This window comes from Aspergillus steynii, assembly GCF_002849105.1.
Source record: "Aspergillus steynii IBT 23096 chromosome Unknown P170scaffold_3, whole genome shotgun sequence".
NCBI lineage: Eukaryota > Fungi > Ascomycota > Eurotiomycetes > Eurotiales > Aspergillaceae > Aspergillus > Aspergillus steynii.
In genome coordinates, this window is record NW_020194400.1 from 799,065 (window position 1) to 822,364 (window position 23,300).

Here is a 23,300-nt window from a genome sequence, read left to right on the forward strand (position 1 = left end):
CGCAGGAGCCATTTGCAAGGGTAGCCATTTGAGAGATCCATACTAGTGTATAATTAATAAGAATGAAAACGAAGCGCTTTCGATGCCATAGTTGTCACCGGTGGGGAATTCCATTGGCCGATTCACAATGCAATGCACAATTACTCATCATTCTGCATAGGGCTCCACTGTGATTCTGAATCTCAATCTGAATCTGTTTTTGATCCGGCTTCTACTAATCATACGGACCACCGGAGATGGGAAACATCGCAGACGATCGATGTTCCTCTGGCAGATGCCGTTATTCATGTGGGAGTCCAGCACATCATGCGCTCTTTGGTGAATGCTGACGAAGGTATCACGAGACCGCCAAGACTGCCGTCTCGACAGGAACAAGACAGAATCTCCGAATTCAGAGGGCTTGAGGAAGACTCTGGATGAAGGGAAGTTCCCTCTGGCCATTCCAGCATTTGGATTCACCCTCGAAGGAACCCGGCGATGTCTGCTCCAATTCAGACCATCGATCCCCGATAGCCTCCGCCGCCCGCCGTACGTGTTTCAAGCATAGCCCAACCGTGGTTGACGTTGGCGACCTAGAACGTGTGGACTAGGCACATTTCCCGCCGATATTGAGTCTGCTGGCCATCATAGACCGGAGAAGAGCCCAAGGCTGGTTGGTAACACTTCGACGGTTTCCCTGCAACGGGCGAGTGTCCAGCAAGCGACAGCCTCGACGTAAGTGTGAGTTGGCATGGTGTGATTTGGGTTCCCCCAGCTCCGCCTGACTATTGCGGTTGATCCTCGCTATCTCCCAGCTAATTTAATCAGTTAGCGCTTCGATTCCCGAACGTCATCCTCCCCGTTCCCATCCCTCCGCACCCTGGGGGACGACGACTGGTCTAAACCAGGGCCTGCATTACAACGCATCCCTATCTCAACTATTGATTTTCTTATTATGATCCCTCCCCGATGACACTGGCAATCTTCAAATGAGCCCCGGTCGGCTCTTCATGCCCAAACATGGCTTACTTCCTACCTTCATTCTTCCAGAAGCGGCTGCTTCGATATGCCTTGTCTCGCCTAGAGCTCGTCGATACCGAAGCACTTGACCTGGACAGCCTCGGCATTCGATGGGGCCAACGGAGCACCGTCGAGCTACGGGATATAGGCTTGAGGCTTGAGGTGCGTAAAGACAGCGATCGGTGGCTCTCAGGGTCGGCTCTAGGCTGCCCTGCTTGTTGACCTGGCTAACATCCTCGGCTTTCCTCGCCCATCACAGAAACTAGCCTCTCTCCTCCATCTCCCTCCATCCAGTAAACTCCTGAGCGCCCGCGTTCGGTACCTTCAAATCACAGTCCCGGCCGACATTTACAGCAGTGGGATCATCTGCCAAGCAAGCGGGATCGACGTGCATCTAAGACTGCCGTCGGAGGAGACAAGTCACGGCCAGTCGACGGAGCAGGCAAAGTCGCCATCTGCGGGTGATGGTGATCTCTCGCTTGATCCGATCCTACCAAATCCGACCGACCTTGCACAGTCATTCCTCGAGGCCGAGCCAAAAGAGGAGAAAGAGGAGCTACAAGCTGCCATCTCATCCCGGTCTCAGGTCTTGCAGCGCCCGTCGTCTTCCTTCAGTAGCGATGATGAGGATGAGCTTGGCTTGGGTAGTGAGGGCGTCTCGCTACCCAGCTTTGTTGCTGGGTTTATAAAGGGTGTCGTCGAGCGTCTGCAGGTCCAGATTGATGATATCTCGGTGCGAGTCGAGTTGGAAACGAAACAAGATGGCCCCCTGAAGAGGCAGCCGGAGGACAGACCAGATTCAATCTCCGGGCTTTTGAGTATTCGTCAAATCAAAGTGAATGCGGTGTCCGCTTCTGGGTCCGATGAAGCTCTGTCTTCCGCGGGGAAACGCTTGATCTCCCTCTCTGATCTCAACCTCGCCCTAGTCTCCGAGCCTATAGTTTTCTCGAATTATGCTCGCTTTACCGAACCTCCTCTGTCTCCGTCCACTCCCGTGCAGCCAAAGTCAAGCCAGTCGCCCAGTCGAGCCCCTTCGCCGTCACCTGCAGTACCGTCCTCTTCAAATTCCACCCTTGACCTCTCGCGATCGACTATCTTTGACCGACCGCCGCAAGATGTCGCACTTTCTCGTATCCCAGATCATGGCGATACCCCCGAAATGGAAGGATCTGTGTACACGTACGATGGCCGATTTTCGGATGCCGATACGGATGAGAATAGGAGTTATGGCTATCTTGAGGATTCCCAGAATCTTTCCGACGATGATAAACTTCTCGATAACCCCGCCTATCTCGACTCAGTTATAAACTCTCAATTCCAGGATGATGACCTCGAGGGCTCGGGTAATGTACACCCCAAAGGTAGTCAACATGACCTGAGCAGCAGAGAAACACCTCGCCCGCAGAGTCCAGATCTTAGCCCCAGTGGGTCTGCATCCCAACATAGCTCAACTAGACAAGCACTGGTTCCTTTCGGGCAGCAACAGGCACGCCACAGTAACGTATCTCCTAGCGGCAGTGATCATTATCATCTAGAAGGTCCGGGCGCCACTCAGAAAGCGCTGCCCGAAAGAGCTTTCGAGGACTCTCCGCAACATGATCACCACGAATCACCGCCTCGCACCTCTGGACCTCCTTCTGAGGCTGATAGTACGGATTCAGCTTCCGGCTCATTTCACGATGCCGATCTCTCGGAGTCGAAACTGTTCTCGAACGAAGAGGCCCAAAGTATGTATATGAGCGCCATTAGCCAAGGTTCGACAACAAGAAGCTTCATGCCCAATATTCCCGGAGCCTGGGATTCCCCCGAATCCACAATCATAAAGGACACTAGTGCACAACACCCACTTCAGGCTGCTGGGGATGATAAGCATGCTGGTTACCATAATGACGACCAGGATGACGCATCGATCGCGACGCCTAAGCTCACTGCTCAAGCCGTACCGCCGCTACCACGGGAACACTCCCTTGATGATAGCTCACAGGCGCCTTCTGAGACCGAACAAGATTTCTTGAAGTCCTCTCAAGCGCTGAACAAACCAGCAGATATCGCGAAGACGTTTTTCAACGTTGACAAGATACTCATATGGATTCCCTCGGCTAACGACAACGAAGAGTTGTTAGACCCGGAAGGCAGGACAGGTGATAATTTGAAGGAATCGACTGCTCGGCAGCGGGACCACGGGTTCGAGGATGATCTTATCGCATCCAGAGCTCACACATCGTTACGGTTCCGCGGCGATTCTATGGGCTCGTCTCTCCACTCCGAGATCGCCGAATCCAGATATCCGCATAGAGCAGAGAAAGACGAACGAGACATCAACTCTAGTGGTGAGCAAAATGACATAGCAGTTGAGATATTCTCGGCAGAGCTGCAATTCGACATCGCCATTGGATGGCTGGTTGTGAAGTTTGGCCAGCGCGTTCTCCACGCATTCAGCCAGGACGAAGGTGTGGTTCCTGCAAAGAAGAAGACAAACAATGAGGAGCAAGGCCGACAAGCTCTCAGACTTGCGCTGCAGAAATTGTCAATCAAATTTGTCGAACATGTACCAGGACACGCGTACCCTTCCGAAGACTCCCAATTGCACTCCCCCACATTCTTCAGTCTACTTCGGGAAGACATCGTGCTTCAAACCACCGCAGCTGGGCTGAAAGCACATTACTCCACGGAAAATGACAAGACAAAGTTGCGCCTGGATGTCACCAAATTCACACTTGGGTTTGCCTCTGAGGACCTACTTTCATTCAGTGAAGACCTGAAAATGCGCGAATCCACACGAGATGTGTTTTCACCTACACACGGCGATTTGAGCATTTCTCTGAGCAAGTCACCCGATTCAGCGCATGTCAATATCACGACCCTCCCCCTCCTGCTCAATGTCAATGTCCAGCGCTTAGAAGAGGTTGTAGGCTGGTTTGGAGGCCTGAGCACTATTTTGGATCTTGGAAGCTCAATATCATCAATGTCGGCTGCCAAAGGGCCGAAGAAAGAAACACCAAAGCGAGTCCGCGGTGTGCGCTTTGAAGCGTCATCACCGCCGCCTCCGGAGGTGTCTCCGGATGATTCGGTGCCGTGGAAGGTTAATGCTCGCGTTGGTGGTATCGCAGTCGACGTTGCTGGAGAGACACATTACCTGAAGCTCCGATCTACGGCTGTCAAAATCGTCAGTAGATCCGAGGGCATTGCCGTTCAAATTGACAAAGCCAAGTTAAGTGGGCCATTGCCACTTGACGACACGAGAGATGCGCCTGCCAAAGTCAATCTCAGTAATATTCGAGTCGAATATCTATACGCGCCTAAGGAGACTGATTTGGATCGTCTACTTTCATTGATCACACCGTCTAAGGATAAATACGACGAAGACGATGACATTATGCTGGACACTCTCTTCCGACAGCGAAGACAAGGTTCCGTGCTTCGCACCACAGTCGGCGGTATAAAGGCAGCGGTAACGCGGACGAATGACCTGGAGGCTTTCCTTCAACTTGGAGAAGAGCTGAGTAGACTATCTACTGTGGCCAAATACCTTCCAGAAGACGACCGACCTGGACTATTGACCCTCACTTTGATTCGAGACCTGGAGGTTCAAGTACATGTGGGAGGCAAAGTGGGTGAACTGACCGCACGCTTGGCCAATGCCGAGGCGGCTTATATCAGTATCCCATCGCTTGTAGCCGCCAAACTCGGGTCAATGACAGTTGTCAGAAATGGCCAGGAGGAACTCGTCGGAGAAGCATTGCCTCCGAACATGGACCAAAGCTCAGTGTCTCAGACCGAGCATCCAATACTGATGGCACGGTTCATCGCGGATGAAATGGAACCTACGTTTAAGGTCAAGCTGCATCGTCTACGAGTGGAATACACGCTGTCATCGGTGGTTGCATTCCTCGGGCTTAGCGAAGAAATGACAACGGGTGACGTTGCTGCCAACATGGCGAACTCACTGGCCAACCTCACAGAGTTGCAACCTTCTCATCATGATAAAAGGCCCGTGAACGAAGGACCCCCTAAAGCACCCTCAAAACCTACCAAATTGGCGGTTGCTTTACGGGACTGCATTGTGGGTTTAAACCCCCGAGGAACGGATGCAAAAGGGCTGGTTGTACTCACGAACGCCAATTTCTCCGGCACTATTCATGATGATATCTCCTCGGAGGCTACGTTAGATCTTCGCAAGGCGTCAATAATGCTCATCGACGATACGAAAAATGTGGGACTTGCAGATCCACACATTCGGAGAAGCTCTGGTCTGCAGAGTGATCAAGTTCAAACCCTCACCGATTTAGGCTTCGTGTCCGTGTGCTCCATATCATCTGCGACAGCTACTTTGAAAATCGTACGCCTCAGTGATGACGGCACTAAATCGCTCGACGTGGAGCTAAGAGACGACTTGCTTATTCTGGAAACGTGCGCGGACTCAACGCAAACTCTCATTAGTATCGTCAATGGCTTACAGCCTCCAACTCCCCCTAGCGTGGCCGTCAAGTACCGGACCGAAGTCCTCCCGATTCAGGACATGCTAGCATCATTCTCTGGAGATGCGTTTACGATGGATCCTATTCCCGAGGCTGAAGAGACTTCCGAAATAGGAGATCACCCGACTGAACAAGCCCTCAGCAAGGACCCCATAGAGGACGAGCTGGAGTACGTGAGCGACTTCTATCCTGTGAAACCAGCTCCGGAGCCCGGCTCTTCGCATGAGGGTATGGGCTCTTCGTCGAATGAGCTCCTCGACAGCTTCCACTCCCAGTATTATGTATCCTCAAGCGTCTCGGATCTAGAGCTCAAGGAAGATCATTTTGCTCAACAGTCTGCTGTGGGAGGTACGGCCCACCGATGGGACTCCGCTGAGAACACGTATGGGCTATCAGACGACAGCAAACTCCAGAGAAGCCCTCTGAGGATCAGGGTTCGTGACGCCCATGTGATATGGAATCTTTTCGATGGCTATGACTGGCAGCGAACGAGGGACACAATATCGAGGGCGGTTAAGGACGTGGAGAAGAAGGCAACCGAACGACGAGCCAGAACCGGGTCCCGTACATCTCCGGGCTTTGAAGAGGAGGAAGAGTCTGTCATTGGCGACTGCTTGTTCAACTCTATATACATCGGTATCCCGGCCAACAAGGATCCACGAGAGCTCCGCGGCGACATCAATCGCAACATCGATGATATGATCAGTGAGACTGGAAGCTATGCAACCACGACGACTGTGACTGGAGCCACGGCGCGACAAGGTCAACCACAGTCCCGGAGGAAGTTGCGGCTTTCACGAAGCAAGTATCACAAGATGACTTTTGAACTCAAAGGCATTTGTGCAGACCTCGTCGTCTTCCCGCCTGATTCCGGAGAAACGCAGAGTTCATTGGATGTTCGCGTCAAAGACTTGGAGATCTTCGATCATGTTCCGACTTCGACCTGGAAAAAGCTTGCCACTTACATGCACGAGGCGGGTGAAAAGGAGAGCGGGACCAGCATGATACACCTGGAAATTTTGACCGTGCGGCCGGTTCCCGAGCTAGCTGCGGCGGAGATTGTTCTCAAGGTAAAAAGGCCGATGAATCCCCAAGCCTCGTATAAGTATTCTAAAAATCTTTTCCTTAGGCCACCATTCTCCCACTTCGGTTACATGTCGACCAAGATGCGTTGGACTTTATATGCCGGTTCTTTGAGTTCCGTGATGATTCCGCTCCAGCTCCAAGCGCCCCCGAAGACATCCCCTTTTTGCAGCGGGTCGAGATCAATGCGGTCCCTGTCAGGCTCGATTTTAAACCCAAGCGGGTGGACTACGCAGGTCTTCGGTCAGGTCGCACAACCGAGTTTATGAACTTCTTCGTTCTGGACGGAGCTGACATGGTCATGCGCCATGTCATAATCTACGGGGTGTCCGGGTTCGACAAAATGGGACAGACGCTCAATGACATCTGGATGCCCGACATCAAGCGGAATCAGCTGCCGGGTGTGATTGCGGGCTTGGCTCCCATCCGATCCCTGGTCAACGTCGGCGGCGGCGTGAAAGATTTGGTGGTCGTTCCGATGCGCGAGTACCGGAAGGACGGCCGGATTGTTCGCAGCATTCAGAAGGGAGCCGTGTCATTTGCGAAGACGACCTCCAATGAATTGGTGAAGCTGGGGGCCAAACTGGCCATTGGCACGCAAACCGTCCTCCAGGGCGCGGAGGATCTCTTGACGACCCAGAGAGCACCGCTAGCAACTCCCGAAGAGGACATGATTGACGAGGAGGAAGCGAAGAAAATCTCACTGTATGCAGACCAACCGGTGGGCGTAGTCCAAGGCCTCCGGGGCGCCTTCAAGGGGCTAGAGCGCGATCTGATTCTGGCTCGCGACGCCATCGTTGCCGTTCCCGGGGAAGTGGTCGAGAGTGGCAGCGCCAAGGCCGCCGCAAAGGCTGTCTGGAAACGAGCTCCTACCGTTGTGCTTCGACCTGCCATCGGAGTGTCCAAGGCCGTGGGACAGACCCTGCTGGGGGCAGGAAATACCTTGGATCCCAGCAATCGGCGCAAGATGGAAGATGTGAGTTGTCCTTTTTTGCCTTGCTTTATAAGTTATTGTTCCGTTCCGTGCTAACGTGTCGCTCGCCTCATCAGAAATATAAACGCCATTGAGTGTTTCATTCTTAGCGGTGCAGGCGTAACCATTATACCATTTGGATTGCATTCGACCGGACTTGTTTTGATTTTTCTTTTTCTATTCTTCTCCGACCTTTTTTTACCGTCTCTGTTTCTAACTACATTCATGGGTTACTGGACGTAGCCCGGTACATAATCTTCCGGAACGACAACGCAGGACTGCCCTGACAATTATTGGCTCATGATGACGATACAAACGATTCCAAGCTATCCTTCTTATTCTTTTTCTCTGATCACTTTTGATTATCCTATCATTTGAGCATTTTGTTGATTTTTGGTTGTGCTGGCCCAGGGTAGGACGTGCAACTGGGGCTGGGGGCTTGGGATGAGCGGAAGTTAATTGCTGAGTTACGAAAAAGGAGCCTTGGACGAAGGAATTTTTGGAGATAGACAGAATGAGAATGTGAATGCAAATGTTACCTGGAAAAGGGAAAAAGGAAAAAGGCCCGATGCTGTGCCTCGCGGCGAGGGTTTCTTCAGCCTCGTCTTACCTCAGTGCAACCAGAACCCCGGCTCCCAGTAACTTGGGAGAGCCGTAGGCAGGCAGCCAGCAGCAGCAGGTACAGTACATATTCCTAGGAACCACTCGGGAGGCACAGCACACGTAGGACATGTACCGGACATGGACATGTACATGAATACCTGTTGGACGCAACGAATCACAACCGGGCAAGTCAGCTGACGGCGTGGAAACCTACCCTAGGGTTGTCGGTCCTCCTCATACGTCGCCCTTTCTTGTGGTCGGTGACACAAGATCATCCAAGTGGATGCACCTGCTGAGCGTCGGCTGACTGGACTTAGGGAGGATGAAACAGCAGGGAGGGATCTCCCAGGAGGAATGCTCAAGGAGGGATGCTCAAGGAGGGATCCCCAAGGCTGAGTTACTCTTGCCACCGTCACTGCCACGGTGATCGCGCTGAAACATCTCAGGAGATGCGATGCATCCAGCAGGAACTCCCGCGAACCCGTGATGAATCAAATATAGAAATTCCCCGTCTCGGGGCGCTGATTGGCCACGCTGCCTCTCTGCTGACGAGCCAATCAGCGCCTGCGACGACGCCTCGACGATCGACTTCTTCGGTGCCCAACGACTTTCCATCTTCCACTTTCTTACCACTACTAGTCTACTACTCAGTGCCTACCCACTCCACGACTACGACCGGCCTGCTGCGTCGGACTCGGTCCTACGTACTCTCGGCGTCGGCCCTCCGTCAAGTATCCACCCGCGTACGTCCCTTCAGGATGAACGGTGGCCATGCAACTGATTGGTTGGCAGAGATGCACGTCACCCATCCATGAAGGGTAATGTGACAGATCCATCCTCCGTCTGTCTTTTTCTTTTGGCGTTGGACTTTTATTTTTGTTTGTGTCCTTTTGACCTTCTTGTCGCGACGTTTCGGGTGGCTTTATCCTCCCTTTATCGTCATTCTTCGAGCTCGTATAGAGCTGTGTCTCTCCCGTCCTCTTCGTTACACCCAGGACTCGCGTCTTTCGTTATCCTGCATCTGCGCGATTCTATTCTATCATAACTGACTGCGTGTTGTTTTAGAGAGAGCTGCCTATGTAGATAGATGCCAAAGACACGACCCGGTATTTAGATGTCAGGGATTTCATCACGATCTGGATCTGGCTTTGTTTGCAATCTGTCGTCGGTGTAGCCATTCTTTCATCCATTCTCCATTGATCCATTCATTGACTGCCTGAGTGATCCCTGCATTGTCCATCGATTTTAAACAACGGCTCTTCTTCATCATTGTCATCATCATGGATCTTAAAGACTACGTCAGCCATGAGCCCTTCCATCTTCAATCCATGGGCGCCATCACCACCTGCTCTCCGTCTCCTATCTCTCTGCCCTTGCTCTCACCATCACAGTCGCAATCGCAATCCCCATTCCCCTCTTCATGCCATCCCGATCCCGCCCTGCAGTCCTCGTCTCTGAACCACGTTATGAACAACTTCTACCCGGAACCAGTCGCCTTGTCGCTGCACAATTATCGCAAGTACCTGGCGCACGGGGGCTCGTCGACCTCTGTCGATGGACACGATTTCAAAAAGCTGCGCCGGAAAAATGCGGCCTTGAATCTGAATCAACCGTCTGACCCTCCGCATTCTGTCTCGCCCTTCTCGGTGTCCTCGGCGTCGAGTCCGCCGCCGCTGTCGCCTTCGTCGTCGCCCAGTGCGGTTAGCGAGTTGGGCGCGGAGAGCTTGCGCGGGTTTCTTTGTAAGTTCTTGTGTTACTTTCTCCTTTGGTACGTCAAATGTGAAGGACATACTGATTAGGGCTCTTTATCTAGTATCGCCTAGTCCTGTGGACTGGGGTTCAGGCGAGCGTTCGGGGCACCGGCTGGATTCGTATAAAATCTTGGTACCAATCCATCTGCCCCTGATATAATTACAGAAGGAAGTGCTAATATTGCCTGATAGAACACATTCCGTGACAGACTTGAGCAGTACCCCGATCCCGACCCGACGCCCTCGATCCGCGGCCACAGCAAGACCTACTCTGACTCTGCACTGCTCAACGTCCCCCAAGATGACTCGACGGTCATCAGCCACAACGGGACCTCGTTCGAGATTCTCAACCCCCATGAATCGCTGCGCTTTGCGCGCATCGTCTCTTATATCGAAGACGTGGACACGTACTCAGTCCCCAGCTCGTCCGGCCACGGTCACCAACGGGACTCGTACCTATTCGACGACACCAATTCCATTCCTATCTACGATACATCGTTCCTAGACGACGATGACCACCGTTCCTTTCCCTACCCCCTAGAGGACACGCACGAGGAAGACATCAGCCCCGACGTGACCGCCCACCACGACCTTGTCGGCGACTCGCCGCACCACCCCATGCCGTCGATCTCCGAGCGTCTAGAAGAAAACGACGTCGAGTCCACCTACTCGCCCGATGATCCCCGCCGCAACTCCTACTCTTTCCCTTACCCTCCCTCTCCCACCTCCCCTTCTCACTCCCGCTCCTACTCCTACTCTCACTTCCACCGCCCCTCCCGCCTCTGGACCCCTCGATCCTTCGACTCCTCCGACCTCGGCGAACCCGGCTCCCCCGTCTGCGAAGACGACTACAACCCGCACACCTCCTGGAAGCCAAGCCCCGGATACCCCCGCTCCCTCGACGCAGAAGTCGTGATCACGCGCTCAGGGAAGAACGAAATCCACGTCCAGCGCCGTCCCACTCAGCGCTCATCCAACCGTCCCGCGAAGGGCGGCCCCGAAGCGAGCAAAACGGGCCCGTTTCGACGTCTCTGCGTGTTTGCGATGGCGTGGCGACGCAAGAAGTTTTTCGGGGGTGAGGGGACGAAATAATCTTAAAATCATTCATCTACCTTCTCATTACGTTCCTTGGTTTCTTTCCGTTCAGTTCCGTTTTCTTTTATCGATTTACATCAGATTATTTCTCTTGTTCTGCTTTGCATGATTGCTTGCTTGCTTGCGATAACTAGCGATAGCGATAGCGATTGATTGATTGATTGATTGATATAGATAGATAGGTCTTGTTGTGTTTGAGTTTGAGTTTGGTCTCTCGCAGTTTTGTTGTCATGATCGTGTCGATTTCTGAGAAACGCACGATTGGGTTCCAATGAGCGATTTGCTTCGTCTTTTTCGTTTGTCGTCTTTCCCATCACTGATTCGATTCGTTTGCTCTGTTTTCCTCTGTAGCCATATTATGATCTGTGATATGGCACTGTTTAATGTGACTGATAGATGCAATGAGCATTGATTAATTGAAGGGGTACGAAGAGACTCGTTTGGTTTGCTTTTGTCAAGTGGTTGAGATATTCAGATAAATATAGTCAAGTAGAGTGTATAGTGTATTGAGAGTGGAAGAAATCGAGGCCAAAGAAATAAGAACTAAACAATGTACACAATTTGGGTATCTACCTTTTAAAACAACATGCGGATCGAAACGAAGAAAAAGAAAGAAAGTACAAGAATAGGATATATACAAGCCAAATAGAAAGAAATCAAATCGACCGAAAAAAAAGACACAGAAAAGATGGGAAGAAGTTCCAAAACGGAAAGACAAAAGCTTAGTCCGAGGTACAGCAGCTCTTCTCAACCATGGAGGCAAGCGCCGCACTCACCAAGCTCTTCCGTCTCAATCCCTGCTCACTTTTCTTGTGCATGTCCCGGCCTGCGGAGTGGTAGTTCTTCTCGATCCGATGCGACTGCACAACGCCCGAGCTGCTCTTACGCCGGCCGCGGGGCTCGGCCGAAGTCGGTTCCGCCAGGCCCGAGGAGTTGGATGACGTTTGCGGTCGGAACCGGCTGCGCTGGAGGGTCAGCGCCCTCCGTCGAGGAGACTGCTGCGGCGGGAGCGAGCTGGGGTGACAGGCATCGGCGCTGGGCGGGTACTTCAGATTCATGTTCAGCGCTTCGTCTTCGGAGAGGAGAGCCTGGCGGATGGCATCGACGTCGGACGGGTTGCATTGCAGGCGGGAAATGTGCTGTCGCTGAGCGCGAACATTCCAGCTGTCGGGGCAGTGAAGGAGGTCTGGCACCGCATCTTGGGCCGGGGAGTCATCCAGCGGGGCGGAGGTGGGACTGAGAAAGGGGGATTGGGGTTGCGGAGACAGCGACGGAGAGGTGAGGGACGAGGAATCGAAGAAGCCTTCGTCGTCGTGGTCGGTGTCCGGGGGCGTCAGGACGTAGCCCGGGAACTTGGCGGAGCCGGAGGCGAAGTCGGACGGGGATTGAGGGTCCGGCAGGGAAGTGGGACTCTCGAGTTGCATGTCATCGCGGGACGGGTTCTGGATAGTGTGCTCGTGGAGTTTCCGGGTCAGGGTTGCGATGGACAGGCGTTTGTGGTTATAGTCGAAGGGGACGGAGGTGGGGGCCTGTTGCGAGCGGAAGTGGGAGGATCGAGATCGGGCGAGGCTCCGAGGGAACCGGGAGGAGCGAGGCGACGGGCATCGCGAGGAGAGCGGAGAGATGAGGGCGCTATCACAGTCGACCATCAGGCGGTCATCCCCGTCCAGCGCCGGGCGCGACGGCCGGGCGGACGAGGGGGACGAGAAGGAGAAGTCTTCGAACATGGTGGGGCGATCGAGCGATCTGTCTTTTGATCCGCTAGAGAATTAAGCACGGAAGGCTCGCCGACTGCTGGGATAAATGAAGGGTGGAAAAGAGATGGGAGACGAGTTGTTTGTGGAAAGAACGCGTTCCTCGCCGTATATAAAGGGGGGAGGAGTGTTTTATTTTATTTTTTATTTTTTTGCCGGGTGGCCAATTCTGGTGCAAAAGTTTTTTTTTGTGGTCTTGCGTCTGGCGCGTAGAGGAACCACCCAAGGCTGGGGGGCAAATCGAATAATGGACACGGGGGCGTGGGGAATTGGCTTCAACGGTCGGGCCGTTCAATCAGGGTACAGTGGGTTCATGGTAGTCAGGGGGAGCGCAGAGAAAAGGAGAGGGAAAGTGGAAGCAGCCATGTAGCCAGAAAGACGACGATAATATATGATCCATCGACTGGCGACGGGCTCATTTCCCCCTGAAGAAGAAGCCAACGCGAATTTGGCGGCAGTCGCTGGGGTCACCTGACCGCTCAGGGGCGGCTGAGTCAGCGCCCGACAAACGGGGCAAACTCCCACGTGGCCGTCTCTTCATCTCGTCCTCGTCGCGTCTCCACGACGCTCCACCCCGTCAGGCCGAGACTGTCCTGGACCGCCGACCTGGGTCTGCCTATCACTCTATCTATCGACGGAGGATGACCTGACAGCCTGCCGATGGAGCCTCCCGTCCAAGCACGATGATTGGAGAAACACCGATCGATCCATATAAATTCAGGGGTCCCGGCAAAGTCGGACAAAGAATGAGCTGCAGAGCGATCCATTCCGGATTCCAATAGTCTCTTCGCTTGCAGATGGAGAAGAGAAAAAAAAGGGGGGCCATGAACAATTAATGATAACATCCCGGCCATCAATCCTGTTTAGTCCTGACTAGTCCATCCGTTGCGGTGGAGTGGAAACGTGGTTTCCTACTCGATTCGGTGTGGTCCCCATCCACTGTCCAACAAGGATGATGTTCGGTCTTATTCATACGGAGTACGGAGTCCATAGTATTTCATCCCCCTTACGAACAATGTTTTGTGTAGAATCCGGGTCCACCAGCGGTCCGCTCCATGGGAAAACCTCGCAGGGCTTGATCAAGTGTGGTCATCGGTGCCAGCTGAGAGCAGCTTGTTCAGGCGAGCTGGAGAGGTTCCACAGGCATCGAAGCCCCTGGCTAGATCCATCTTGCTTCTGTTACGAGTCCAAATCCAACGCGTAAATTTCCCCGGGGGCTAACTGCTTAGGATTGAGAACTGCTACTTTTTAGCCCCCTGGAAGTTTCACTATAAGCAAGGATGTGATCCGTACAAGTTCTGGGATTCATGGACTTGGGGCTTCTCGCAGCTCACTTGGATGGAATGCGTAACTCTGCTCAGTACTCCAAACCAAATAATAATTCACATGTCTTTTCACCTGATGAGTGTCCTGGTTATGATCTTGGATGGCTGTGTTGCAATGTCTGCACTGCTCTGTCACCCTCTATAGCGAACTGGGCCTATTTGAATGCCCCGGATATCTTCAGAGTAATCCTTCTACCCAGTAAAGTTTCTTCGGATCGAGAACGAGTAGGACTTCCCCATGGTTACGGGATCCCCACTGCGTATCCAGAACCCGTTCCGGCGCCAGCCCTAAGTCCAAGACACCGAGACATGACTCAGTTTTAGATTAAGGACTGCGGCTGCTTGAGGTCCTAAACTAGCGCCAGTTGGGGCTGAGGAAACCTTGGGATATATATTTAGCAATCCACCTGATCGTACGGAGTACTCCGTTTGTCGGGCCGGCTATACGGAGCAGTGTTGAGATTCCTTTCGGCTTCATGCGGTCAAGGTCACTCCGTATCCGTAGGCTTTGCTTGTCTAGACTCCAGACTTGCACATTGGCATTCGTGGTATCGATATCCATCTTTTCATTTCTTTGGTATGTGTATACCAGTAGACACTATTACCGAGGCCCTTTGGTCAACATCCCCAGAACGTCTGGACTCCACTGGACTCAAGTCAGGGCGAGCCTGGAGTAACTCCATCCACGCGCGATGAGACAGAGGGTTCATTGTGAGGAAGAGACAGTAGTTTTTGTGTCCATATGATTGATCATCCGGAAGAACAAGCAAGTTGTGGTGGCGATGCAGTTGCAACAGTCATGCAAGGGGCATCCGAGACACGCCGGAAACGGCCAGTGACTGCTGCCGAATTCCCGATACCTATCACATTGTCCTTCTGAGTCACCTTGTGCGCAAGAAAAATGATGCAATGGCATGCGAGGCCTCAAATTTGGGGAGTGGGTGATGCTGCATGCATAGTTGACATCAGCAGGGAAGGAGCTTATCGCTTATCGACAAGACCGGAATCAGTTGCTCCGACTCTCTTCCCCTCCCCGCACGACAACAGATCGTCTTACCCTCCTCCAACACCCTCTCTCTACCCCGGATTCATTTCTTTCTATCTTCTCTCCCCTCCACGAAGTTGACTCAATCTCAATATGGCCTCCCTATTGAAGAAACCGTTGAAACTCGCCCTGGTGCAGCTTGCCTCCGGTATGTGACTCGTTCGAAACTCCGCCAACTTCTCGATTGGTCCGCGGGCAGACGATGGATGCTAATTTGAAATGACTTGTTCTAGGGGCCGACAAAGCTGTCAACCTCGCTCATGCGCGCAGCAAAGTCCTAGAGGCGGCGCAGGCAGGAGCCAAACTCATCGTTCTCCCCGAGTGCTTCAACTCGCCCTACGGAACCCAGTACTTCCCCAAATACGCGGAGACCCTTCTCCCGTCGCCTCCCACGAAGGAGCAGTCCCCCTCGTACCATGCACTCTCGTCCATTGCCGCCGAGGCCAAGGCCTACCTAGTGGGCGGAAGTATCCCCGAGCTGGAGCCAACGACCAACAAATTCTATAACACGGCCTTGGTGTTCTCGCCGACCGGAGCTCTGATCGGAACCCATCGCAAGACTCATTTGTTCGACATCGACATCCCCGGCAAGATCACGTTCAAGGAAAGTGAGGTGCTGTCGCCCGGAAACCAGCTGACTATAGTCGAGCTGCCGGAGTATGGCAAGATCGGCCTGGCCATCTGCTACGACATCCGCTTTCCGGAGTCGGCCATGATTGCGGCGCGCAAGGACGCTTTCATGCTTGTCTACCCGGGTGCCTTCAATCTGACCACCGGACCCATGCATTGGTCGCTGTTGGCGCGTGCCCGTGCCGTGGACAACCAGGTCTATGTGGCCCTGTGCAGCCCGGCGCGGGACATGAATGCCACTTACCACGCGTATGGTCACAGTCTGGTCACAAATCCTACCGCGGAGGTTCTGGCGGAAGCGGAAGAGAAGGAGGATATCATCTATGCCGACCTGGATAATGACACGATCCAAGGCACGAGAAAGAGCATCCCGGTCTACACTCAGCGACGGTTCGACTTATACCCGGATGTTAGTCTATCGGGGGCTCCCAGCCTTCGGCGCAGAGAGACCTAAAAAGAAAGCCAATGCTTGTTGATTAGTCATTTAGCCATTATATAACTAGCGCAAGGCTGCCATGAATGACGAGACAAGAATCTCCATGACTGGTCATTATGATTAGTATTATCATCATTATTCGTCTTAGCACGAGATGCTTGTGTAGATGCCGGCAGCAGCCTTGGTGCCTGAGGCTGCGCGGGAGCGATCGCTACGGCACCACATGACCACCCGCGGGCCAATCAACGGGCGCCGGGGCGATAAGCGAGCCACACTGGAATTTCGTCTGCCGAAAAAACGCATCTTGAAAACTCCGTGCCTTTGACATCGACCACTTCCGCCAACGACAGCCAACACCCCCTGTCCACCCCATCCAGTGAGTTTTTCTCAATCTCTCGAGCTCTGCATCTCGATTGTGAGAATCGACTGACAATTTTCCCCCGTCAGAAATGTCCAACGTCCAGACCACCGGCAAGAAGCAGCGCTCGGCCATCGCCGACGTTGTGTCGCGCGAGTACACCATCAACCTGCACAGGAGAGTACGTTGAACACCGATCCCTTAGTATTTTCGCGGTCGAATCGCCAAAGGATCTGAAATGCGTTTCATTTCCCGCGGTGATCAAACCCAGCTTTTTCGAACATTTGAGGCATGGACGGAGAACATCATCCTCCCAAGAGGGGTTAAGAAACGAAACAAGAAACAAGAACCCTGGGCAACAATCCCTGCGTGTGTGATGGGAGTGAAATCCTCAACCACAACCACAGACAAGGAAATTGTCGCAAAGAGCAGGAGTTGTAAATCCCAAAATCCTCTTGGGGACGTTTTTTTCCAACCCACCACGCCAAAAAAAGGAAGAATTAGTTTTATGAAGTCCACCTCTATGGCCGCATTAGCATCTTTTCACAGATTCACATCTTCACAAGATGGCATTCGGGCGGAAGACTGATTTCTTCTTTTTTTTTCGACTCTGTAGATGCACGGTGTTACCTTCAAGAAGCGTGCCCCTCGCGCTATCAAGGAGATCCGCGCTTTCGCTGAGCAGGCCATGGTAAGTCTTTCTTCTTTTCCCCTGATTCCTATCATACCAGTTCATCCTGGCTAATGTTTGCGTTCTCTACCAGGGCACCAAGGATGTCCGTCTCGACCCCGCCCTCAACAAGAAGGTCTGGGAGGCCGGTATCAAGGGCGTTCCCTTCCGTCTGCGTGTCCGCATCTCCCGCAAGCGTAACGACGAGGAGAACGCCAAGGAGAAGCTCTACTCCATGGTCTACGCCGTCAACGTCAAGGAGCCCAAGGGTCTCCACACCGCCGTCGTTGACGACGAGTAAATGGTTTCTTTCCAATAGGACAATATGATGGGGGTTTCCCTTTTTTTTCATTAAAAAGCCATTTTTTTCTGTGTCGTTGCACCGGTTGGCTAGGGGATAGATACATCTGAAGGAACCATAAATTAATGAAAAAAATGGGAAATTTTTTTGACAAACGTCTTACTTTTTATCATTCGCATGCTTTGATATCTTTGGTCTAAAGACTAGATCGATTACCTTGATATTCAGGGTAACGTAAACTAGAGTTTCTCTGGACTTGCTGCATAGTTGAATCTCGTACTGACCTGCAGATGATTTAAAAAAAAAAAAAAAAGATTCTCGCCCTGTAAATGCATTCTACCGAAGTATGGTCCAGACCTCCCACGCAAGACCACGACTCTATACTGCCAAGGAGCACACGAGCCCAGAATGATCGCTCCACTTGAGTATCGAGCTACGATCGTGCATATCATTCTCTCCCTCCCGTTCCAATTCCAACGTGTCAGCCTGCTCAATGCCACCCGGAGCTAGTATCTTGATATCGCATGGCGTCAGTCCAACCACCGCCACCTTATCAAGCCTATTAGCCGGAAACGGCTGATCCCCATCAACTCCCCAGGTAAACCCATTCTCACGAGGCCGCAGCTCCCTCCACACATCCAAGAGCCCACTCGCATGCACAAGCGCCTCGTCGTCCGGAAGCACGGGATTAAAGTCCCCCGCGACCAGGCCCCTTCCCGCCGCACGGAGGTACGAAGCGACGATTGCGAGCTGGCGCGGACGCAGCGACGGATTGATGGGAAGAGAGTCCAGATGGACGTTGACTAGACGGACGCGCGGGGCAGTTCCGGCCGCGCTAGGGAAGACGAGATCGAAGCATAGAGCGTCGCGGTCAAAACGACTGGGGTACTTGATTCGCCAGAGGGGGCTGAGGGTCGCGATGGCGGGATCCGTGAACCGCGAGCGTGAAACGAGGGTCATATTTGCGAAGGACTGGGTTCCCCAGCTGGTTGTGTCAGATTCGCTTGAGAACCAGTGTTCGCGGAGCCAGGGCGTTTCGAGCAAACAGGACAGAGCAGGGCGGGAGACTTCTTGCAGGAAGATGATGTCGGGGGGAGGAGCTAGGCTCTGGATGTGTGAGATGAGGGCTGATATGCGGGCCTCGGGGGCGGGGGAGCTGGCGTCGACGTTCCATGTGACTATGATGAAGTTCTCGCTGGTGTTTGAGTTGTGGGATGGGCTGGGATTTCTGGAGGTGGAATCAATAGAAACCCAGTTGTTGGTGGATGAGTCGAAGCTATACCATGGTTGGAAGATTGGAGTCGCGTCTGCTTCGCCGGCCGGTAGAGGAACGTCATGCCACCACCGGAGAGTCTGGTTTCGTAGTCGAAAGAGCATGCTCATCTGTGGGTTTCTTTTCTTTTCTTGTGTTTGAAAGGAGGAATGGATGTCTTGCGATGGGTTGGAATCGGAGACGGGGGAAATGGGTGAGGATTAGAGAGATGTTTGGAGGACGAAGGCCTCCTTCAATCGGATTCACTCCTACCCGTCCCAGCCAACCTTATTTGGATTGACAAAGCCTTGCCCTAATCAGTCATCAGTAATACAGGTTGGTTTTTCTTCCAATTGAACAGAAGTAGAAACTTAAAATGAGCTTCTGTTCTCTTATTCGTTTTAATCTCTCACGATCCAGGGTGTAAAAATGCAATGTAACATGCAGTCATGATTATACAGGTACAAGAGAGCTTTGGTGGCCTCCTAGACACATTCGAGCTCGAAAAGAAGCAAAGAAAAAAGAAAACAAAAGAGAGAAAAAAGGAGATTGTCAAATACAGACCGCTCACTTTTGGCGCAGTGAAAAAACGCCATTCCCATGTGAAAGAAAATCATCCTTTGTGCAACTTTCAGGGCTCAAATCTCCAGCTCTTGATCGGTTAACAATAAACTAAACTCCCTAACCCCAATTGCATCGCTTATGCGCTCGGATAATCACTTGTTTCGGCTCCAACGTCAATCGGCTTTGCATAGTTACTAGCCTTGCGCCTTTTTCTGCTGCTACGGCGCAGCTCTCCTTCGTTGAACGACTGGCGAGGGGATCTCTTTTGAGGCGTAACCTTCGGGGTAGCCATATTGCCCTTCTGCACGAGGCCCCCTTTGCCAGTATCTGCGCCTCGAAGCTTGCTCGTGGCTTTTAGCTGCATGGATTTCTTTTCTCGTTCTGATTGCTCTGCCGCGCGCATCTTTTCCTCGCTTTCGAGCATTTGCGTCCTTTTCCGAGTCTGCCTTGCCCCTAGTAAACTCGTGGTATTGGCGTCAGAACTCCGCACAGGGCTGCTTGACATTTGGGCCGTTTCTTTGGCTTCATCAATTTTGGTCCCCTCATTTTGCAGGGCGACATCTTCAACAGCATCATCGGTCCTTCCGGTGTCTGGTTCGAGTGTCCTAGGCTCGTTTGATCCCGGATACACATACTGCTATGCTGTCAGTTGGGTACTCATTTTGGCACGATAGGAACCTTACATGGTGTTTTATTTTCAACATCGGATCGAGGATTTCCTTGTCTATTTTTTGACGCACACCATCGGAGGCAGGAACCGTGAACTTAGGGAGGCCCTTTTGCAAGAAACCTTTGGCCTTGTATCCTGGAGTTCCCTGCAGAATCCCCTTCTTTCTCAAAAGATCCGTGATTTGAATGACTGTCTGCCCGTTGCAATCTATCATTGTCAGCAAAATCTTAAGGTAAGGTTGCTATCGTTTCTTACGGAGCTTTTGCATGAATCCTGATGTCTGATTAGGAAAACCCTCATTCAAGATGATCCGGACTGCTCTTCTTAAAAGAACAAGACTGCCCATATCACGAAGAATGCCAGGCTCGTCCTGTTCTAGTAAGCATTGATAACAGGCATGAACATCAGGAATTCGTTTATCCGCGGTATTCTCGAAACCGTAGCATCGCGCGTGTTGTTGTTTGAAACAGAAAGCACATTGTATCTGTAATCAAATAAGCCCAAAGTACAGACGAAGCTAAGAAACTGGCTTACCATGGCTTCTTCTTCACCTTCCCAGCCACACTGACATCTCACACGAACCTGCTCCAGGTCATCCGTGTCGGTCGATAGACTGGGTTTACTTGAGGATCGGAACTCTCGGATCCTGGTTGTCTTCTCTGGGGATAGAGCCACAATCGGTGCAAGCTTTTGAGCAACACCATTTGCAATTTCAGGCGCCTTATCGGGACTGATTGGCTGTGTTGGGACAATATCACTGTCTGAATAAAGTTCCATTTCCTGTGACTGATAATATGTCAGTTGTTTCTGCTCCCAGTAAACGAATTTTCCAACGCATTGGATAAAAGTCGCAGATTTGCTCACCTGCATCATCATCTGCAGTCTCTGTCTGTCAGCAGCATCTTGTGAAGGTGTAGCATTCTCCAAGTTGCTACTAGTTTCACCAGGCCCCATAGATTGTTCTCTCTCTACGGGCGAGTCCGTATTTTGAATGCTTCTTTGGTCATTTTCTCCACTCTTTGAGGGGGTCCTGCCATCAGGGAAGCCAATATCATCACATCTCTTCACTACTTCTCCGTATTCGAGCTGTTGGGGTATCTTTGGTACGACTTCTTGATCACCTAGACTTGGCCCTATCCATTTGAGAGAAGTCACGTTAAGTCCAACACTGTTGGGCTATTAGCAGTAAGTCAATCGACATGGTTTTATGAAACTCACACATGCCAGCCACCATCCATTACCCCGCAAGACTGCGTTTCCTTTTTCCAGTTGTTGTCCCGCGGGTAATTGATCGTTTCATTTCGTGCTGTGGTAAAACCGGGCGGTTCATATTCTGGAGGACAATTCTCGGTGTAGAACAAATGGACACCCAGATTTCGTTTATCTGCAGTAACTTTAGCGCTTATTCGTTCAATGAATAATGAAGAGCACCGTACTTGGCAGAGTCGGAAGAAAGGTGCTCAGTGTTATCAAGCGCCGGATAATTGTCTCTAGTCCTATCCTAGCCGTTTGTGCATACTTCATGTCGGCGACACACCCCACGTTGTCTATGGACAAGCTTTCCAGGCGGCGATTCATATCGCCAGGGCCTCCCGTATAGTGAAATGAAAATGTGTATGTTTCCAAGACATTGTCGGGCGATTCTTGGTCGGCAAAGATCGTTAGCTGAAGAGCCTCCAGTACATTCATGCTGAGAGCATCAAAAACCCCGGTTTCCTGTACTTGTCAGTAGGGCTAAATCGAGTCTCATGCATCTAGCATACCAGCACATCGAGGATATTGTCCGCCTTGGGGTCCGCGCCTCGAACTATGATCTTGAGCGGTTGCCCTCTTTTGCCTTTGCCGAATGGAACGACTGGCTCGCTCCCTGGCTTAGCTTTGCCGCCGATAAACTCTTCATACGAGACATTCTGTTCTCGCTGGGCTTCCTTCAAATCCCGGTCGTCAAAGCACGGAAGCGGCAAAAGCTCTCTATGTAGATGTATGAGCTCGAAGTGAACGCGAGAGGAGCATTGCATTAATACCCAACGTACCGTAGATAGAACAACGTCCCAAACTATCGAAAATGAGAAACAGGCCTTGAATAGTATGATTTGATTGAGGGAATACTGACCGACACATGTAACATTATCTGGACCATCTGTAGGCTCTGCCGTTGTGTCAGGTATTGTCGCTGTCGAACCTCGGATGTCGTCGGCTTTCCATGCTCGACTTGAGTTTTGGTCTGGATAGAAATCGTCTTGCTGTCGGAGGCAAGCTGCTGGGGAGCCTGTTCCCGCTGCAGCTGAACCGTCGATGACGGCGCAGCGACTTTGACCCGAACCATACCGAGCGATTGACGGGAGGGATGTCGTCGTGGTGTTGCGCTGAAATAGCGGATTGGGCAATCGGAGTCGATCGGTGACCTACCGAGGAAAGCCTTGGCCTGCAACTTGAGCCGGTGGTGGGAGGGGTTGGTGATGAAGTCGAGCTGAAATGAAGACACCGGATGAACTGTCCAGAGACGGTCACGGGAAGAGGCTGTCGCTGTTTCCCGTTCTCAACCTGGAAAACTTTACCGGCGTTGGGCTTCCTTGGACCCCGTGTTTCGACTTGAGAAATGCCTAGTATAATACCTCCTTGGCTATCCTTCTACTGGAATTCATGGAGCGAAGATCTCCGGGGTAGTGCTATCGACAACTCAGTGTTGGACATTACGATGTATATTTCGGGTCAGCTGATCTGAGGGAGCCCCTCCAAAACCGGTAGCATTAAGTAATCCCCCTCTTTGCTTCCGGCTCACCGACGAGGTGAACAGATGCACGTTGGAACAGGTAGTCAGCCACTATTGATTAGGAATTCAACTGACGAGGAACCTGTTCGACAAATTGGAAATCCACTTCATTGGGATAGCTGGGTAAGTCCCGAACGGCATTCAGTACCAGATGGTCTCATTGGCCGGGAGTTCGGTTGACTGGCGAAACCCAAGAAATGATTGGTCATTTCGTACCTGCTTGGCTTACTATGCAGCTCACTTCTTTACGCAGTACAAAGTACCGGGTCTCTTCAAGACAGACTGAGCAAAAGAACAAGTCGGACGAGTACTTTAGCCAAGTGGGGCGATTGCGGATACTAAAATTGGCTAATCTGGCCGTCTCGGATCGACTGATTGACGATGCCCAGTGGTCTGGAAGAGAATGGTCTCGTTTCTAGTTTCTACCCTATCCCGACCGTTCCACACCGGTTGGGCCTTCATGGGCTGAGACCAAACCTTTCACCGCCGAGGGTCCTTCAGGGCAGGCCCCTGCAGGATCAGGCGCTGGGTCTGCAATAC

At 52.1% G+C, this 23,300-nt stretch overlaps 6 protein-coding genes across 6 annotated transcripts; 3 read left to right on the top strand and 3 right to left on the bottom strand.

Moving 5' to 3' along the window:
* Positions 1-999: 999 nt before the first annotated feature.
* Positions 1,000-8,031, top strand: atg2 (putative autophagy regulatory protein Atg2; the record flags this gene model as incomplete). Its single annotated transcript, XM_024854026.1, has 4 exons — positions 1,000-1,161; positions 1,259-6,547; positions 6,607-7,536; positions 7,611-8,031. 4 exons carry the CDS (start codon positions 1,000-1,002, stop codon positions 7,626-7,628), a joined length of 6,399 nt encoding a protein of 2,132 aa, XP_024705457.1. The 3' UTR covers positions 7,629-8,031.
* Positions 8,032-9,320: 1,289 nt separating this feature from the next.
* On the top strand, positions 9,321-11,342 carry P170DRAFT_137281 (oxidoreductase, short-chain dehydrogenase/reductase family). The gene is made up of 3 exons (XM_024842445.1): positions 9,321-9,876; positions 9,950-10,020; positions 10,080-11,342. Exons 1-3 carry the CDS (start codon positions 9,417-9,419, stop codon positions 10,977-10,979), a joined length of 1,431 nt encoding a protein of 476 aa, XP_024705458.1. The 5' UTR covers positions 9,321-9,416; the 3' UTR covers positions 10,980-11,342.
* P170DRAFT_435344 (uncharacterized protein) lies at positions 11,282-13,137 on the bottom strand. The gene has a single exon (XM_024848914.1). It carries the CDS (start codon positions 12,707-12,709, stop codon positions 11,705-11,707), a length of 1,005 nt encoding a protein of 334 aa, XP_024705459.1. The 5' UTR covers positions 12,710-13,137; the 3' UTR covers positions 11,282-11,704.
* Positions 13,138-15,199: 2,062 nt separating this feature from the next.
* P170DRAFT_355412 (carbon-nitrogen hydrolase) lies at positions 15,200-17,501 on the top strand (the record flags this gene model as incomplete). Its single annotated transcript, XM_024844089.1, has 5 exons — positions 15,200-15,254; positions 15,340-16,149; positions 16,593-16,711; positions 17,147-17,221; positions 17,295-17,501. 5 exons carry the CDS (start codon positions 15,200-15,202, stop codon positions 17,499-17,501), a joined length of 1,266 nt encoding a protein of 421 aa, XP_024705460.1.
* A 284-nt stretch (positions 17,502-17,785) lies between these two features.
* P170DRAFT_435347 (endonuclease/exonuclease/phosphatase family protein) lies at positions 17,786-18,980 on the bottom strand. The gene has a single exon (XM_024848915.1). The coding sequence runs from the start codon at positions 18,882-18,884 to the stop codon at positions 17,880-17,882; it is 1,005 nt and encodes a 334-aa protein (XP_024705461.1). The 5' UTR covers positions 18,885-18,980; the 3' UTR covers positions 17,786-17,879.
* A 189-nt stretch (positions 18,981-19,169) lies between these two features.
* P170DRAFT_404963 (putative meiosis specific protein Hop1) lies at positions 19,170-22,623 on the bottom strand. Its single transcript, XM_024846562.1, has 10 exons — positions 22,101-22,623; positions 22,021-22,043; positions 21,751-21,958; positions 21,424-21,703; positions 21,206-21,371; positions 20,852-21,155; positions 20,522-20,773; positions 20,243-20,471; positions 20,001-20,194; positions 19,170-19,951 (listed from the first exon to the last, which is right to left on the bottom strand). Exons 1-10 carry the CDS (start codon positions 22,311-22,313, stop codon positions 19,454-19,456), a joined length of 2,367 nt encoding a protein of 788 aa, XP_024705462.1. The 5' UTR covers positions 22,314-22,623; the 3' UTR covers positions 19,170-19,453.
* Between the last annotated feature and the right edge of the window lie 677 nt (positions 22,624-23,300).